This window comes from Arvicola amphibius, chromosome 4 (assembly GCF_903992535.2).
Source record: "Arvicola amphibius chromosome 4, mArvAmp1.2, whole genome shotgun sequence".
Classification (NCBI taxonomy): domain Eukaryota; kingdom Metazoa; phylum Chordata; class Mammalia; order Rodentia; family Cricetidae; genus Arvicola; species Arvicola amphibius.
This window is the reverse complement of record NC_052050.1, coordinates 48,137,746-48,157,021: the sequence shown is the minus strand read 5'-3', so window position 1 is coordinate 48,157,021 and position 19,276 is coordinate 48,137,746. Positions and strand designations below refer to the sequence as shown.

General features: G+C 41.2%; 1 protein-coding gene across 1 annotated transcript in view; it reads left to right on the top strand.

Annotated features, from left to right (window-relative positions):
* Zzef1 (zinc finger ZZ-type and EF-hand domain containing 1) overlaps positions 1-19,276 on the top strand; it is a 127,921-nt gene that overhangs the window by 10,861 nt on the left and 97,784 nt on the right. The window contains 4 exon segments of the mRNA XM_038325684.1: positions 12,145-12,289; positions 15,943-16,137; positions 17,925-18,096; positions 18,698-18,897. Coding sequence (XP_038181612.1) covers positions 12,145-12,289; positions 15,943-16,137; positions 17,925-18,096; positions 18,698-18,897 — 712 coding nt within the window.

The window sequence follows — 19,276 nt, the reverse complement described above, 5'->3', positions numbered from 1 at the left end:
GTTGACTATAGGAAAGAGACTGACTTCGAGGACATTAGCTGCTTCTCACTGATATTTGTATGAGAAAGCACAGGATTTCAGAGTTCTGGAGAAGGGTTCAGATGGTATAAAGCACGTACATCCCCTTTCTCTCCCACTGAACTGCATCCCCAAGACATGCATTAGATAGAGCTTTGCAGTTTTTTCACCGTGAGGGCTTGGTAGACTTGGGGTGGTCAGCTCTGGTTTGCCCTTGGCACTCTCACAGCCTCAGTGCCCTTGTGATAGTTTAGCTACAGCAGTTCTCCCGTCCCTTCCTTCCTAGCCACACTGGTGAGTCTGCCATGCATACTTCTGTGCCCACATTCTGCTTCTTCTCTTTGGGATAGTTTTCCAACCCCCAGTTACCCTTAGAGCTCATAGAAGAGTTACTTTTAGTATTACCCTTTAATATCTTGTCCCCTCCTGGTTCTGATCTCTGCAGTGTTGCTTGGCTCATGATTTAATGGTTGGTAGTGTGGGATGTTCAGGATACATAGCCAGAATTCAAATCTCAGCCGTTTCTTACCATTACTAACCATGTGGTCTTGAACAAAATACTGTCTTTGCTCCCCACACTGAAAAGATAGCATGACCTGTAGGATTATTGTGGCAAGTCTGTATGAAGTGCTCAGAACTCTCCCTGGTGTGTACCTAAGACTCTGTGTATATGAGCTAATGTGGTAGTTCATGCTGTCACTTCTTTTGTTTTGCTGATCATGTTATGACATTGCTGCTATTAGTTTATAGATCTGTCTTTTAAGCTCTGAGGTTTTTGGAGGGCAGGTCCTAACTTCTTCATCCTCACATCCACAGCTTTGAGCACAGGGTCAGGCGTGTGTGTAGTAGCTGCTTATGCGATAGCATTGAATGAGTGTGTACATGGCTAGATACTACAGGCCTGTTCAGCATGATGGGTGCTCAGGAGCGTGAACATTTTAAGAACACCTTCTGGGTGTTAGGAAATTAAGTATTAATTTAAAGGAGCTGTTAACAAAGCTGTTGTGATTTTTTTCTCAGCCCAAATGCCTTTATGTTTTGTATACAAATTCTTTATTATATTCATTACCTATTGACAGATGAACAGAATTGTTAAAAATAGCAAAACATCACTATTTCTGGTTTTGCTTGGGCAAGTCTTTGGCTAGCGATGTGTGGTGGGAGTTGCGTGTGAAGTGGCGAGCTGTGCAGCAGTGGTGCCGGCAGCACCTGGAGTGTGAAGCGTGGGTGGGAACGGGACTTAGAGTGTAAGGCTCACTTACAAGGCTGACAAGCTTAACATGGGCAACAGGACATGATGGAGGGCAGGGATGGAGCTAAGAGAAGTTTTAAGTATTTGACCTCCAAATTGCAATGAACCCCAGTGCTTCCCTATTGAAGGGAAGGGGAATGGAGTTGATTCAGTGACAGCTGAGTAACTTTGGATAAGTCTCTTGGCCTCTCTACAGGGTTCTAGAAAGAGGAGGTTTCTAGTATCATTACTGTTAAGGGAATTAATGATATTATGCATATAAAACATTTTCACAATACTTGGGACTTAGCAAGTCCTCAGAAATTAAAGTTTCCAAACCCTTATGTCATTCCCAACTGAAATATTGCTGCATTTACCATGGACCTTGGAGCCATACAAGTATCATTTCCTTAGTATGCCATAATATCAGAAAGTTAGAAAGTAGCTATTTTAAATAAAAAGACATGACGTCTGATGACAAAAAAAAAGTAGCTATTATCTGGTCCTGTTGCTCAGGGTTCAGTACCACCTTCCTCCTCACTCCATGTCCACTTTCTGTATTTGGGATATGCTTTGAATCTTTGTGGAGCTTCCAGTGGAAATGCAGGCCTTGAGCAAGCGAAATGAACGCTGAACCAATATGTCATACCTCTAGCCTTCAACATTTCCCAATATTTAGATTTTCCCCTTTATTTTTGAAAAGGCACTGTATTATACAGGACTGGAGATGCAGATAAGTGAAACAGGGAAACTCGCTTGTTCCCAGCCACCCAGACCTGAATTATATTCAGAAACTATGTTAATTACAACCACAGAAACTATATTAATTACAACACTCTTTGGTCTTTTAGCTCTGGTTTCTTTTTACCTAACTCTTACATCTTAAATTAACCCATTTCTATTAATCTGTGTATCACCATGAGGTTTTGGCCTACCGGTAAGGTTTCAGCGGGCACCTGGGCATCTTTCTCCTTCAGCAGCTAATGACATCTCTCTGACTCTGCCTACTCTCTCTCTCTCTATATATATATATATATATATATATATAAAATCTTCCAACTTCCAACCTGGCTATATTCTGCCATGCCATAAGCCAAAGCAGCTTTATTCATTAGCCAATAAAAGCAACATACAGAAGGACATCCCACATCATAGTACCACTTTTTTTTATGTTTATGTGTATCCCTGGCTGTCCTGGAACTAGTTCTGTAGACCAGACTGGTCTTGAACTCGCAGAGATCTGCCTGCCTCTGCCTCCAGAGTGCTGGGATTAAAGGCATGTGCCTGGCACCTATTGACAGTATTAACACTCAAATATTTATTTTTTTCTGGTCTTTTAAACACACACACACACACACATACACATTTAAATATTTGTTTACTTATATGGAAACTACACAGATACCTTTTCTTCAAACAATATTCTTTTTCAAATATACTTTATTTAAATTACATTTTATTTAACTTTCTTATGTGTGCCTGTGGGGAGTACATGTGTACCAGGGTGTGCATGTGGAGGTAAAAGGACAATTTGTGAGAACTGGTTCCTTCTTTCTGCCATGTGGGTCCCAGGGACTGAACTTGGCTCATCAAAATTGGCAGCAGCAGTCACCTTTATCTCATGATTCATTTTTTCAGCCTACCAATTTTTTTTAGTTAATTATCTTTAGTTTTCCATGTTTGTTTAATGACTTACCCAGTCCATATTCACTTTTATCCAATTGTTCAAACAGTCTCATTCATGGTTGGTGTCTCCAGTGTGTATGTAACTTATAGGAGAGGAAGCATTACATTGCCTTTAATTCCAGCATTCAGCAGATGACTTTCTGCATTTGAGGCCAACCTGGTTTACACAGAGAATTCAGGCTAGCCAGGGCTACATGGTGATACTCTATCTCAAGAGGTGGGGGGAGAGGGTGGGAAGAGAGAGGAGAGGGGGGGAGGAGAGAGAGAATGGTGTGTCCTGGTCAGGGTCAGGGGGTGGGGTGCTGGTAGGATGGTTCAGTGGATAGAAGTGCTTGCTGCTGAAGCCTAATGACCTAAGTTTAAAAAAAAATTAAAGTTACTCATCCATTCCATTCCATGCTTGAAGTAGATACTTTCACTTTTTGGTTTTTAGTTTACCTTTAATTCCTGCATTCAGGAGGCAGAGGCAGGCAGATCTCTGTGAGTTCAAGGCCAGCATGGTCTACAGAGTAAGTTCCAGGATAGCCAAAGATACAGAGAAACCCTGTCTCAAAAAAAAAAAAAAAAAAAAAAAAAACCAAAAAACCAAAACCAAACCAAACCAAACAAAAAACCTCATAAAATTGGAGGGAGCTATTTTTATTAGTTATATATGTATATATGTGCAGGGTGTAGAGTCCACCAAACTTAAAAACAGTGGATCAGTTCTTCTTCCCTAGTGTCTTACTTCCCAGACCAGTTGTTTTTCAGCAATTTAACTATTTTTTTGGTATTCATCATGGTATCACTCATCAAATAACATGCTTGTATTTAAAAAATATATTTATTTACTTTATGTGCATTGTGTATCTGAGTGTATATCTGTGCACTAGGTATGTGCAGGAGTCCAAGAAGGCCTGAAGAGGTGTTGGAATCCCAGGAACTGGGGTTAGAGATGGTTATGAACCACCGTGTGGGTGCTGGGAATCAAACCTGGGTCCTCTGGAAGAGCATCCAGTGCCCTTAACCAGTGAAACATCTCTCCAGCTCCACTTCTTTGAGCCTCTTCAGTCTTGGGTTTTATCCATTTTGTTTCCCTCCACATAGGAGATGGGCCTTTCCCCTTCCTGACCACACCTGCGGTTCTTAGGATAGCATCAGTTTTGTTTAGATCACCCTTTGATGTTTGTATAACAAAGATTAGGAAAGTTTTTTCCGTAACTGAATTCTGTAGTATCCCACTATAACTTCCCCTTACATAGAAATCTTTTTACTTTCTCTGGAGTTAACAATTGAATTGGTACTTTTAAAAAAGATTTTTGCTGTTTGAGAGATCATTCCCCGGCACCTTCTGTGTGCTATGAGTGCAGCCCCTGGCACTTTTATTGTCTTTAATTTTTAGGTTTTTTTTTTAATCATTTGTTGTGCTACAGATTCTCTATGATTTGTCTAAATGTCATACAAAAATGGTCAACATGTTCTGACACATGGATATTCTGTCAGTGGCTTCTTTTATTTCTGAGACTACATTACTATGTGTTGGCTGCCCTGGAACTTACTGTGTAGTCCTGGCTGTCCTCAAACTCATAAGGTTGCTTCTGCTTTCCTAATGTCAGATTTAAAGGCAAGTGTTACCATGCCTAGACCACCTTTTTTCTCCCCTTAGGTTATTATTGCTTTTATTTTTGCCAGTTATGAGAGGATGTTATAAAATTCCAATTGTTGATCTCAATAGAACTACTTTCTTCACTATCTCCCCACCAGTTCTTAGTTTGTAGATGACCTGACTATGTTCTGTTTCTTTTTAAAAAATATTTATTTTAATTTCATTTTACATTCCAACAACAGTTCTACCTCCCACCCCTCCTCCTGCCCTCAGCCTACCTTCTTAAAAAATGTATATTTATTTTATTTATGTGTGTTTGTGTGAATGCATGCTATGCATGGGAAGGACCCTCACAGACCAGAAGACAGTGCTCTTTATTTTATTGTTTTGAGATAGAGTCTTACTATGTAACTCTGGTTGGACTTGAATTCACAGAGACCCTAATTCTCCTCTGCCTCACTTTGTCATCTTCTTTTTTTTTTTTGTTTCTTTATTATGTATAGTTTTCTCTTTTTTTAATCTAATTTCTTTTTTTAAGAAAACTATCTTTTTACATTTTACATACCAATTCCAGTTCCCAGTTCCCACTCCTGCCCCTCCTCCCATTCCTTCCACCTTCCTCCCCACACCCTCCCCCCACCACATTCACTCTACAGAGAGGATAAGGCACATTGCTTTGGGGAAGGTCCAAGGCCCTCCCTACTATATCTAGGTTGAGCAAGGTATCCATCCAAAGAGAATAGGATTCCAAAAGCCAGTACAAGCAGTAGGGATAAATCCTGGTGCCACTGCCAGTGGCCCCACAGTCTGCCCCAGCCATACAATTGTCACCCACATTCAGAGGGACTAGTTTGGACATATGCTGGTTCCTTCCCTGTCCAGCTAGAGTTGGTGAGCTCCCATAAGCTCAGGTAAACTGTTTCAGTGGGTGCCTTGACCTCTTTGCTTATAGTCTCACTCCTCTCAGCTGGACTTTGGGATTTCAGCCCAGCCCTCCACTGTGGGTCTCTGCCTGTGTTTCCATCAGCTGCTGGATAAAGGTTCTATTCTACCTGTATGCATCCCTGCATACCAAAAGATGGCACCAGATGTCATTACAGGTGGTTGTGAGCCACCATGTGGGTGCTGGCAATTAACCTCGGGACCTCTGGAAGAGCAGTCAGTGCTTTTAACCCTGAGCCATCACTTCAGCCCCTCACTTTGTCTTCTTCTTCTTCTTCTTTTTTTTTTTTTTTTTGGACTAGGTAAATGCTTTCTTTTTTTAAGATTTATTTATTTATTACATATACAGTGTTCTGCTTGCATGTATACTTGCAGGCCAGAAGAGGGCACCAGATCTCATTACAGATGATTGTGAGCCACCATGTGGTTGCTGGGAATTGAACTCAGGAACTCTGGAAGAGCAGTCAGTGCTCTTACCTCTGAGCCATCTCTCTAGCCCCTCACTTTGTCTTCTTAAAGTAACATTCTCCCTAAGCCTTCTGATATGCTGTAAGCTGAATTTGTTATTTGTTATAGATTGCCATTGTGCCTTAGCTTCCACCATGCTGGGGATTCCTTTCTGTCTTGGTTGATTTCTATTCTTTCCAGTCTCGTGATGATCATTCATTTTGGTGCTAGTCTAGGCGCCTTCTGAAAAGCATGATTTTTTTCCTTTTTGAGTCATGTATATATGTTTATTATACTCTCACATTATCGTGGCTGAGTGTTGATTTCTAGGTTAGAAAGCCCCTCTGAAAGATGCGCTGTTCCCACCACCTTCTGTCTCCACTGTGCCCACTGAATTGGTCCCATTCTGTTTCTTGACCTCTTACCTGAGAGCTATTTCTTATTTCTCCTAGAAATTAGAACTCCTCTGTCCCTCACTGTTAGGGAATTTATTGTGTTTTTGTCTTTTTGTTTTGTTTTGTTTTTGTTTTTGAGACAGGGTCTCACTTTATAGCCCAGGCTGACCTTAAACTTGGAGTCCTCCGCCTCTGCCTCTCAAGTGACAAATTACAGTTGTGTGCCATGGTGCCTGGCTGCTGTTAGAAAGTGCCTTTATACTGGTCTGTCAGTCATGTAGGTCATTCTGCTTTGGAATCTCCAGTTTTATGGACTTTGGTGTGGGAAAGTCTGAGTGTCATCACTCTTGTGATTTCCCCTGCTACATTCTGTGTCCCACCTTTCTGGAACGCAGGTCGTGTGGAAGTTGACCTTTTAGGTCAGTCTTCTTGATTTCTTTTCCTGTCTAGTTTCTACCATTTCTCTGTTTGCTCTACTTTCTGAACCCTTTAGTAAACTTTACTTTTCAACCTTTCTAATGAGAGTTTCTTTTTTTAATTTTTTGAGATAGGGTCTTAGTGTATAGTATAACCCTGACTGGCTTGGTACTTGATGTTTAGTCCCAGCATGGCCGCAAACCCATAGCAGTTCTCCTGCCTCAGTCTCCCAAAGGATGAGATTATATGCCCAGGTAAGATTCTCTTAGTAGTGCAGGACAGCTTGGAACTCAATATATAAGTCAGAGGCTGGGCTTGAACTCCAAAGCCTCCTGCCTTAGTTTCCTGAGTACTGGGATTATAGGCATTTGCAGCACACCCAGATGGTGCTCTGGTACTCAGGTTTGAGAATGTTCTCGGTCTCCTGGTTTGTTTGTTTGTTTTTTGTTTTTTGTTTTTGTTTTTGTTTTAAAGCATTAATACCCTGTTCTTTTTTTTAAATCTCTCTTTAACATTTTACTTATTATTATTGTTCTGCGTTTGGGTGTTTTACTGCATGCATGTGCACCACATGTGTGCAGTGCACAATGGAGGCTAGAAGAGGGCATTGGATCCCCTGGGACTGCAGGTACAGACAGTTCTGAACTGCCATGTGGGTGCTGGGAATTGAACCCTGGTGTTTTGGAAGAACATCCAGGTGCTCCTAACTGCTGAACAGTCTCTCCAGCCCAGTACCCTGTTCTTTTGTGATTACAATATTTTCTTTTTTTCAGATACTGGGTGGTATTTGCACAACTCTGATTATACTGACACCCACTGAACTGTTCATTTTAATGGGATGGACTTTTATGGTAAATGAGATATGCACCTCAGTAAAGCCAGGGTTAAAATATCTTTAAGCATTTCTATGAAGATATTAATCACTCTTTTAAGTTTTTTCTCCTTGCATTATCTTTGTTTTCTCTTCTGTGTTTCATAGTAGGTTTTTCTCAAGTGTGTAGTAGTTCTGGGCTAACCACTCACTAGAGAACAAGGGACTAGATCCAGTATTCAAGATACAGAGGTAAGAGACTCAGCATGTGTTTGAGACTAACTTGAACTACATAGTAAGTTACCAGGCTAGCCATACTGTGAGACACTATCTCAAAATAATAATAATAATAATAATAATAATAATAATAATAATAATTTTAAAACCCCAAACAATAAGAGAATGAGACAAGATCTGGATCTGGTGGCCAGGCCTTTAATCCTGCTGTTCAGGAGGCTAAGGCAGGATCACAAGTAAAAGGCCTGCCTGAGTAAAAAACTCTGTGAAGGCATGGGGTGGGGTGCAGTGGTTAAAAGCCTGTATGCTCAGTGCATCTGACTATAGCCCGTGAGTCAGGCTGTAAGATGGACTAACTGGGTGCTTTCACTGGTTGATTCTGGGTAACCTATTTTCTAGCCTTGTCAGTGTCCACAGGGAAGACTCTTCTGTCTCCTGGAAGGATATGAAACTGGATGCTACCATTCTGGGAGCCCTGGAGAAGGTTGTCCTTAACCATTTATTTAGCAAGTAGGCACCAACCTCCCATTTTCAGTGTGGCGTTCTCACTTTTAGCTGTACCTGCCATTTTCCAGTCTATACTCTACAACTCTCTAGAGATCAAGTCCTAGGCCTCTGCCAAGATGGAGGAAGAGAATCTGTATTTTTGTTTGTTTGTAATAAATGGGAACTTTTAAACATAGAAAGATAGAGACAGTAGTGAACTGGTCCCCACATACCTTAGCCAGTTTCAACAACTACCAACTCAAGGGAAATTTTATTTGATCTAAACACCACCAACTTTCTCTTGTCCAAATTATTTAAAAGCAAATGTTGACATAGTTTATCTGTCATTGTACATTTTTTAAAAGATTTATCTTATTTTATTAGTATGGTTATTTTACATATATGTGCATGCAGTGCCTGAGGAGGCCAGAAGAGGACATCAAATTCCCAGGACCCAGAGTTATAGATGGCTGTAAGCCACCATGTGGGTGCTGGGAATAGAACCAGGTCCTTTGCTAGAACAACCAGTGCTATTAACTGTTGAGCTATCTCTCCCAGCCCCTCACTGTAGATTTCTAAAAGATAAGAACTCAAAACAAAAACAAAAACAACCCCCAACCTCCCGTAATACTGCTATCATTCTTTCCACTTAGAAACAAACCAACAAAAAACTCCATCAGTTCTTTAAGATGGATGTCAACCCTATAATTTCTGGTTGCTTTCTAAATGGGCTTTTCACCAGACACCTTCACTCTAGCAGGACCTATTTCTAGTTTTTTCAAGAATTCTGCAGTGTAGGGCTTGGGCCACTTCTCTGGCTCTGCCCTCTGCAGCACACAGATTGTACCGTAGGCTCAGGCCAGCTTAGCTCCACACGTGCTGTTGTCCTTGGTGGTTGTCCCATGGTAATTTAGTGACTGGGGTCTTTTTCCGCAGCTGGACTGCACTTTCATCAGCAGCCTCTCCTGGGCCCCTTCAGGGCCTCCAGCCCTGCCCTGCAGTGCCAACCAAGCTTCATGAGCTCTTCATTCTTCGTGGCTTCAAAAAACCAGTACCACCTGGATAACTTTTTTTTTTTTAACATTTTTAAAATTTATTTATTTATTATATCTACACTTTCCAGGAGACAGTGCCAGATCTCATTACACATGGTTGTGAGCCACCATGTGGTTGCTGGGAATTGAACTTAAGATCTCTGTAAGAGCAGCTAGTGCTCTAACCTCTGAGCCATCTTTCCAGCCCCACCTGGATAACTCTTAAACTACCAAGTTCAGCTGGCAGCGCAAGGCACAACCTTGGCTACCTCTGGGACACAGCTTCTGTGTACTAACTCTGAGGAAACACTTCTCACCACCTAAATGATACTGCTCTCTTAATCATAGCTAATGTCTCAGCTCCAGCTGACCAACATCCATTGTCCTAGAAAAGCAAAGATTTCACTTTAGTGCTTCTGGTGTCTTGTTAATTGCAGTTGATTCTTTGGGCCCAGCTAATCGGAACCACAAATTCTTAACTCAAAATCTGCAATGGCCTGATAAAGGCTTTTGAGTGACCTGCAAATGCCCCTCTGAAACTTCACTAGTCAGGCCCCATCCTCTGCTTTTGATAATCTTTGGTTTTAAAAGAGACATTTGTTTTTTTCAAAAGAGACTAAACTTTTAAAGTGCTTGAATTTGTAAGACTGTGGGACTTTTTAAATTTGTAAAATGTTTTCTAATTCTGATATCAATATTAATGTATGATCTTGGGGATGAATAAGTAAGGGAAGATTGTGGCTTAACAGTGATGTGTCTTGAAAGTGATTTGTATAAGTTGACAAGAGGTCAGTTGTGCTGGCTAGTTTTTTTGTCAGTTTGACACAAACTATAGTCATTTGAGAGGAAGGAACCTCACTTGAGAAAATGCCTTCATAAGATTGGGCTGTAGGAAAGGCTGTTGGGCATTTCCTTAATTAGTGATTGATGTAGGAGGCCTAGCTCAGTGTGGGTGTGGGTCAAAGAAAGCAGGTTGGGCTAGCCATGTAATGGCTTAGAGTAATATAGTAAGCAGCACACCTCCATGGCCTCTGCATCAACTTCTGCCTCTAGGTTTCTGCCCTGTTTGAGTTCCTGTTCTGACTTCCTTCAGTGGTGGACAATGATGTGGAAGTGTAAGCCAAATAAACCCTTTTGTTGTCAACTTGCTTTTGGTCATGGTGTTTCATCACAGCAATAGTAACCCTGACTAAGACACTCTGCTTACCCTTTCCACTGTAAAGAGTCCCTGGTCTGCAGATATGGTACAGTGGTAAAGCAGTTGCCTGGTGTGAGCAAGGCTGTGAGTTTAAGCTCTAGAACTGCCTCTACCAATACACATACCCCACAAAAACCTGTTCTCAGCTGGGTGGTGGTGGCGCATGCCATTTATCCCAGCACTTGGGAGGCAGAGGCAGGCAGATCTCTGTGAGTTTGAGACCAGCCTGGTCTATAGAGAGAGTTCCAGCTTAGGCTCCAAAGCTATAGAGAAACTCTTATCTCAAAAAACTGAAAAGAAAAAGCAAAGAAAAAAAAGTAAAAAAAAAAATCTGTTCTCTACAGGGTACAGGACAGAGCTTGCCTCTTGTACATTGTACTTCAATTAGTGTAATCTTTGATCCTGTTCACTTTTTGGATAGTCTTGTCAGGCTGAACAGAGGCAAAAATAGTGCTATGATTTTCCCCTTGGCACTTTATTTCTAAAATCTCTCTCACCCTGCATTCATGTCCAGAGTTTCTGGTTACCAGTGTGGTAATCTGTATTTGTTCCTTTTGAATACTTTTTCTGTGATGGGATGGAAATGGGAGCATTGTGTCCATCACGGAGCATTTCCCTGTTTCATGGAGCAGAGGAGGGAGAGAGGCTCACTTGGAAAGGTCAGGAGACTGTTGCGCTGAGGATGTATGTGAGTGCATGTATTAGCAACAGGACAGAAAAACCAGGGCGCAGGGACTGAGACTGGGAGAAAGGACACAATTCTGTGGCGGGATCAGAGGTTATATATTAGAAAACGAACACTGTTCTGCTAGTGGGACTCTGTTCCTGTGTACCTTGTCTAGGCAGCAGCCCGTGAATGTGAGAACTCACTTATGTTTCAGATCAAGAAATTCACACACACACACACACACACACACACACACACACACACACACACAGCTCTAGGGACAAACTAGTATTCAAACAAAGTCCCATGCTGAACCTGTATGGCTAAGGGGTGTGGTCCACAATGATTAAAAGTAATGAAGCATTAGACCAAGGTAGCACTTGCGTTGAGTACCTAGTTCTTTCAGATTTATCTTTGTGTTTGACATTGTCTGTACTTTACAAATCTCCTTGCTGTGACCAGATTTCCTGTCAAGAAAGGACTTAAGCAGGGAAGGTTTGTTTTGATTCATTCTGAGAAAGGCTACAGTCCATCCTGGCAGGGAACGCCTGTCAGTAAACACAAGAGGTCACGTTAAGTCTACAGTCAGGAAGCAAAAACTGCACAGAAAGTGGGGCCAGGCAATAAAAAAGATCAGGGCCTGCCCACAGTGACCCACATTTATCTGCCAGACTCTACTTACCAAAGGTTCCACAACCTCTCAAAACAGCACCACCAGCCAGGGACGAAATGTTCAAACACATGCCTATGGGGGTATTTTCTATTCGAACTACAACAGTTTACTACTATTAAAATTTTGCAATGAATGCTTTCTTCAGAGATTATTTGGAGATGTCAAAGAATTACTGCTTCAGAGGAGAAATGAAGTTATAAAACATGCATACATATATCTTACAAAATACAGAGAGCCTGCTATCCCGAATTTGTTCTTTGAGTGAAACCCCCCCCCCACACACACACGTATACATATGTATGTCCCTTATCTTGTAGGCCTTTGCCCAGTTTGATGCTGAGGGTGATGGGACAGTTGACGCTGAGAATATGTTGGAGGCCCTCAAGAACTCCAGTGGAGCCAATCTGCAGGGGGAGCTGAGCCATGTCATCAGACAACTACAAGCCTGCTCTCTTGTTCCAGGTAGGTGTTCACATGAATTCTGAAGGCTCAAGATGTTCTCTTAGAGCCAAAGTGTTTTCAGTTAGCATTAATGGTACCTAGGCTAAGTCTCATTGGCTGTGGTGCTGCCATTGCACAAAATTTAGAACCAAAATGAACTTGGTTGTGCTGTAGGTATTGAGATTGGCCCAGCTGTGGCACCATGAATTCCTCCCAAAACATTTATTAGACACATGAGCTGAACGAAATTAGTGAAATCCTTCACTTTTATTTCTCAACAGTGATGGCGGGGTAGTTTTCTGTTTTTCTGCCCCTTGGTTAAGAGGCTGCCCTCTAGTAGATCTGCTTGTTTACTTCCTTAAGAAGTGTGCCTGGCCCATGCTGCATGTTCTCATAGCATCCTGCCTTTTCTTCTGCATTCATATTTTTCCCTTTTTCTTTCCTTTTTGTTTTTTTACAACATAGTATCAGCGTAATAAATAAACTGACTTAATTATTGTCTGTCTTCTTTCCATTGCTGTGGGCTCTATCAGAAAGGGACCTTCTCTTATTTTCTGCTATGTTCTCAAAGTTTATTTTTGGCACATATGTTAAGCATTTTATTGTTTTCTAAAACTTTTACTCTGAAACTTTAGTAAGTTTTATAAAGAAAGTATTGCTAAAAATTAAGCAATGGTGCTTCTACCTGTTGTACATTTGAAAAATATTGACTCTAAATTTTTTTGCTTGTTTTATTTTCTTTGTGCTCATGTTCTTCTCCCCCCTCTCTCCCCACCCTCCCCACTCTCTTCCTCCCCCCCTCTCTTTCTCTCTCTCTGCCTGCCTCTCTTATACTCCCCTGTGTATATACTGAGGATTGAACCTAGGGCTTTGTACTTGTTAGGCGAGTGCTGTACATCACTTTATACCCAACCTGGTCTCTGGTTAGATGATTTCTTTGGTCACTCAGACTTATGTAAAGACAGCATCAGAAAAAATAAATAAATTCATTTTTTCAAGTGAGATGACAGTTCAATTTGAAAGGGAAATAGCATTGAACATCATTTGACTTAAGAACTTTGCCTGTTCTGTACACCAAGTGACAATAATTAGTGTCTTTAGGCAGGAGTAAAGACTGGATAGACTCGGCAGACTGTAAATCTGATTGCTGTTGAAACCTCTGACCTACTGCCGAGTGATGTATTGAGCCAGGGAAGGATAATGTCTGCATCTTAATGGAGAATGAATGTTTTGTTATCCTTCATTATGTAATTCTTTCAGGGCATTGTAGGTACCCTATACGTAGTACTGTTTTTCCTAGTGTCATGGCAGGTAAGGTTAACTTTGAATTTCATTTAGCTAACATATCATATAGTATGTATAGTCTCTCCCAACTTTGTATTACAAATATGTGGGTGGCATTATTTGGATTCCTCAGATTGTGTGTATGTGCATGAGTGTTCTGGGGATCACATCAGAACCTCACAAATGCTAGGCAAGCATTGTACTCCTGAGCTATCCCGGGAATCTCAGAGAGATTTTGTAGGCAGGGTAGGGAAGGGAGTCCACCAGTGAGTAATGCCTGCTGCACTCGGTGCCTGGTGGGGGAAAGAGATGATGGAGAAAGATGAGAGTCCAGATCCTGAAGTGCTCACAGTATACACTCATGACTTAAATCTTTCAACTCAGAAATATGTAGTAATATCCAGCATAAAAGAATCATCAGTCTCAAGCCCTTGAAAGCTGAGGTCATCTCTGTGGTAGCCTCGAATAGTTTCCCAGTCCTCCTCTCAAATGTCCTCACACACTGAAACTCATTCTTGTCGTATCTCACTGTTGATGTGTAGAGTTCACTGAAATCATTCCTTTGTAGAACCTTTTTAAAACTGAAAACATTTTCCATCACAAAATTGTCTGGGTGGGTGTGTGCATGTGTGTGTGTGTGTACTGTGTGTGTGTGTGCTGTGTGTGTGTACACGGGTGTGTATACTGTGTATGTGTGAACATGTGTATGTGTGTGCTCATGTGCAGCAGTCTGCTGTTTGGTGTGGGTTCTGAGAAAATCCAGGCAGCATCATGGGTATGAAGCCTCATCCTCATGTGGGAGTAGGTAGGGGTTGCCTAGATTTTGAGTCTTTAGAAATCAGCTGTCTCTGGAGTTTGAGTAGGCCATATAACCAGAATAGGCTGCTTTAAGCACAAAATTTCCTCTTAGCCCATTGCTTTATACAAAAAGTTGCTGCAGAATTTTATTTGCTTCTATTGAATCTGTTCTGCTGTTGAATACAAGTTCCCCAGAGACTGCTGGTATCTTGATCTGAGGCTTTTTACATAGGTCTCTTGAACATGTGAAAATTTGTCAAATAATACCATTATATGAATTTTTTGTCATACATTATGACTCATTTAAAAAGTGGGAAAAGCTGGGTGGTGGTGGCGCACGCCTTTAATCCCATCACTCGGGAGGAAGAGGCAGGCAGATCTCTGTGAGTTCTAGGCCAGCCTGGTCTACAGAACGAGTTTCAGGACAGGTTACAAAGCCACAGAGAAACTCTGTTTTGAAAAACCAAACAAAAGGGGGGATAACACCCCAAATCCACAAATATGTCTCTGCTTCCAGAAAAGCTGCCATGGTTTTTCTTGCTTCACTGAACATTGTGCTTCTGGATTTAGTAACCTGTTTGAGATTCATTAGTTTAGGTTATAAGGAGACAGCAAAGGATTCTAAACATGGCAGGTGTGTGGTCTGTGTCACATCTTTATAAGATTACTCAGGATAATGGTCCATAAGAGGCAGGTGACATTTGGGGAGTCACTCAGCTTCCAAGTGGGCATCTGAGCAGGAGGTGTTGAGGCTGAAAAAAAGATGGAGGAGCAGACTTCAAATGAATCACACACTGGGGAGAAGGACCTAGACTGGTGGGAAGAACGGGAAGAGGGAGTGGAGGAGTGTTCCCCACCCTGCCTTCTTCTTGCTCTCTTGTAAATCACCTGAGCTTCATTTCCACCGTTATAAAGCAAGGCTACTTGGACCTTCGCTACCCTTGGACAACATGCTACATTTCACTGTATTGTGAGGGCCAAGTGAGGCAGTATATGCCAAGTACTTTATATCTTGTAAGATTCTATCAGAAACTGGCAATGGCAGCAGATGTTTTGTTATTAGGACCTTAGCTTAAACACTAAGTTCTAAGGGATCGACGCTCTATTCTGGCCCCTGTGGGCACCAGACCTACACATATGTACACGCAAACAAAACTCATACATGCAAGATAAAAATAACTATATCAGCCGGGCAGTGGTGGCACACGCCTTTGATCCCAGCACTTGGGAGGCAGAGGCAGGTAGATCTCTGTGAAGAGCTAGTTCCAGAACAGGCTCCAAAGCTACAGAAAAACCCCGACTCGAAAAACCAACCAACCAAACAAAGCTATATAATTTTTTAGAAAAGATTTATTTTTTTTAACTGCTAAGATATCTCTCCAATCCCTAAAATAAGTTCTTAAATTGAGGTTGCTACTTGTTCATTTCTTTAAAACCTGTTTATATTTTTAAATAATTAAAGCTCAAAATTTGAGTAGAGTTAGTGACTGCTTTTAATTTAGCCATTTCAGAGGGAGCAGCAGGCATGGGATGTGGGAACTATTGTGGTGACTTCACCAAAACACCACAAAAAATGGATTTTATGTCTTTAGGTTTCATCGACATATTTTCAGAGTCAAAGGAGGGCCTTGGCACTCACTCATCAATGATATTGCGCTTCCTGCATCGCAATCGGATCTCTAGTATGGTGATTCCCTACCCAATGTTAGACCACTGCAATAATATGTGCACCATGCGGTCGTCAGTTCTGAAGGAGTCTCTGGATCAACTGGTACAAAAAGAAAAAGGTATGTGCATGGGATAGTCTCCTGAAAATGCTCCCCCATTATTTCTTGTAGTGTTTAGTAATAGGGTGATTCAGTTCTTCCTTGTGCCTGTATTTCTCAAAATATATAACCAGTTTCTAGCCTAAGAATGTTCTCCCTGCCTCCTTGCCTGTGTGTCTGATGACTTGAGTTTATATAAAAGCCATATACAGTGGTGCACATCTATCATCCCAGCATTCCAGTCTTGAGGTGGGAAACACAGGCAGGAGAGTCTCCTGAAAGCTTGGAGGCTAGCTAGTCTGAGTGTAGCAGCAGAAACAAGAGAGACCCTGTCAAGCCAGGCAGTAGAGGCAGGCAAATCTGAGTTTGAAGACCACCCTGGTCTACAGAGTGAGTTCCAGTACAAGCTCCAAAGCTACACATAGAAACCCTGTCTCAAAAACAAAACAAAACAAAATAACGACAACAAAAAACTTAAAAGAGAGAGAGAGATCCTGCCTCTCAGAAAGGTGGAGAGTGAGAACTGACTCTTGAGATGTGTTTTCTGACTTCCATGTGTATGCTGTGATGTACATGTAGCCCCACCTCATTAAGTTTAAAAATTAGTTGGGTATACTGTATAAAACTTCAAAGTTTCTCCCAGCAAAAATGTAAGCAATCAGCAGAGCAAAATATGTTTTCTATCATGTTAATGACCTGAGTTTTTGGAATTTTGGTGTTTTTTTTTTTTATAAGTATTCTTGGTCAGTTAATTCACTCCTTGCACCATGTCAGTAAACAGCCAAGTAAATATTAGTTTTTATAGGTGCATAGACTTATATTTGTAGTGTATGTATGTGTATATATATTACTACAAATGTGTAAACAGTAAATAACTAGGTTTTTCAAAACCAAACTATTGCCAGGCGACTGTGCTGCACACCTTTAAACCCGACACTTGGGTGGCAGAAGCAGGCAGATTTCTGAGAGCTCAAGGTCAGCCTGGTCTACAGATAAATTCCAGGACAGCTGGGGCTATTACACAGAGAAACCCTGTATTGAAAAGACAAAATAAAAACCAAACCAAACAACAACAAAAACCCAAAACAAACAAACAAACAAACAAAAACAAGACTATTAACCAGGAAGAAAATGGGAGAGAGTAGAACTAGAAAACACTCAGAAATGTTAGTTACTTCAAAAGCCTAATTTGGGCCAGCAAGATAGCGCAGCAACTGAAGGCACCTGTGATTGCTGTCAATATTGATGACCTGAGTTTCATCCCCAGAACCCACAATGGTAGAAGGAGAAAAGCATCTCTTATAATTTACCCTCTGTAACCTAGACCCAGAAAGACAATTATCATATGTACTCACTCATAAGTGGTTTTAAAACATAAAGCAAAGAAAACTAGCCTACAAATCTAGAGAACCTAGACAACAATGGGACCCTAAGAGAGACAAACATGGATCTAATCTACATGGGAAGTAGAAAAAGACAAGATCTCTTGAGTAAATTGGGAGCATGAGGACCTTGGGAAAGGGTTAAAGGGGAGGGGCAAGGAAGGGAGGGGAGCAGAGAAAAATGTAGAGCTCAATAAAAATCAATAAAATTAAAAACTAAATAATAGTAATAATGATAATTTACCCTCTGACCTCCACACCTGCATAATGAGAAGATGGGGCAGTCATTGGCCAATGGGTTTTTTGGAAGGAGTCATTTAAGGAATGTTAGATTTTGCTGCCAAAGTGTTAAGCATGTTTCTGTTAGATATTTTAAATGATCATTTTCCCTTTGTAAAATAGCTAAGCTTTGGTGTTTTCCTGCAGAAAGCCCTGGAGACCTAGCCAGAAGCCCGGAAATGGATAAACTCAAGTCGGTTACAAAGTGCTATGCTTATATAGAAACATCCTCCAACCCTGCAGACATCTACAGGATGACAAATGGAGAAACATCATCCTACTGGCAGTCAGATGGTAGTGCCCGCTCACACTGGATACGGTGGGTATTACATGTTTTATTTGTTTAAAATCTAGAATGTGGCCTGGGGAGATGGCTCTTCTCAGAGGTAAAGTAGAAATCTTCACCTCTTAGCTCACCTATAAATGAGGAGTATACTCAGCTTTTTGAATGCAGTTTAGAATTGCTTCTTGACTAGTAAAAGAATTTTATTAGAATGTTCATATTGTCCATTTCTGCTTATACTAATAGCTTAAAAGGAAATATAAAATTAGCCTAACAGAGCGACTTTGTAGAGATTTAGGGAGGCCTTACAACCTTTGAAATACGTAGGTAGCATCTCAGGTTAGTCGTTTAGAAATCCATCTTAGCCAGGCGATGGTGGCACATGTCTTTAATCCCAGCACTCAGAAGGCAGAGGCAGGTGAATCTCTGTGAGTTTGATGCTATCCTGGTCTACAGAGCAAGTTCCAGGTCAGCCAGAGATACATAGAGAAACCCTGTCTTGCAAGCACGCCCCCCCTCCAAGAAAAGAAAGAAATCCATCTTTACACGTACCAAATGCAAGGTCCAGAGTTGAGGCTGTGGCCCCACCAGTGCTTGGCCCATGTAACACAGGTGGTTTCTGTGGTCTGTTTTCCAGATTGAAGATGAAGCCAGATGTCGTGCTCAGGCATCTTTCCATTGCAGTGGCTGCCACTGACCAGAGCTACATGCCACAGCAAGTGACAGTGGCTGTGGGAAGGAGTGCCAGTGATCTGCAGGAAGTACGAGACGTGCACATCCCCAGCAATGTCACTGGCTATGTGACACTGCTAGAAAATGCCAACATCAGTCAGCTCTGTGAGTGCAGTGGAAGTGGGTTATGATGAGAGGAATGGCCGTGACTTTGTTTTAAGCCTTAGGACAGCTTCTGAAGTCTTGACAGTTAATTTGCTTCTATTACACCCACAGGAAAATCATCATTATCTTATCTACTAATTACAAAAACTTTATAAAAGCAATAAAGCCTTTCCGTAATTAAAAGTATATTGTTATTTTCTTACTGAGAAACTTGACAAACAAAAAATATTCAAAATCTTCCTACAGAGAGGTTGTCGAGTCACAGTTGCTTTGATGTGGTTCTTTCCAAACCACTTCTTGTGTTTATGAATTTTTTTGTGTTTATACATACATATATAAAAAGCACTCTTTAATAAAAATAGAATTATATATATTTGTA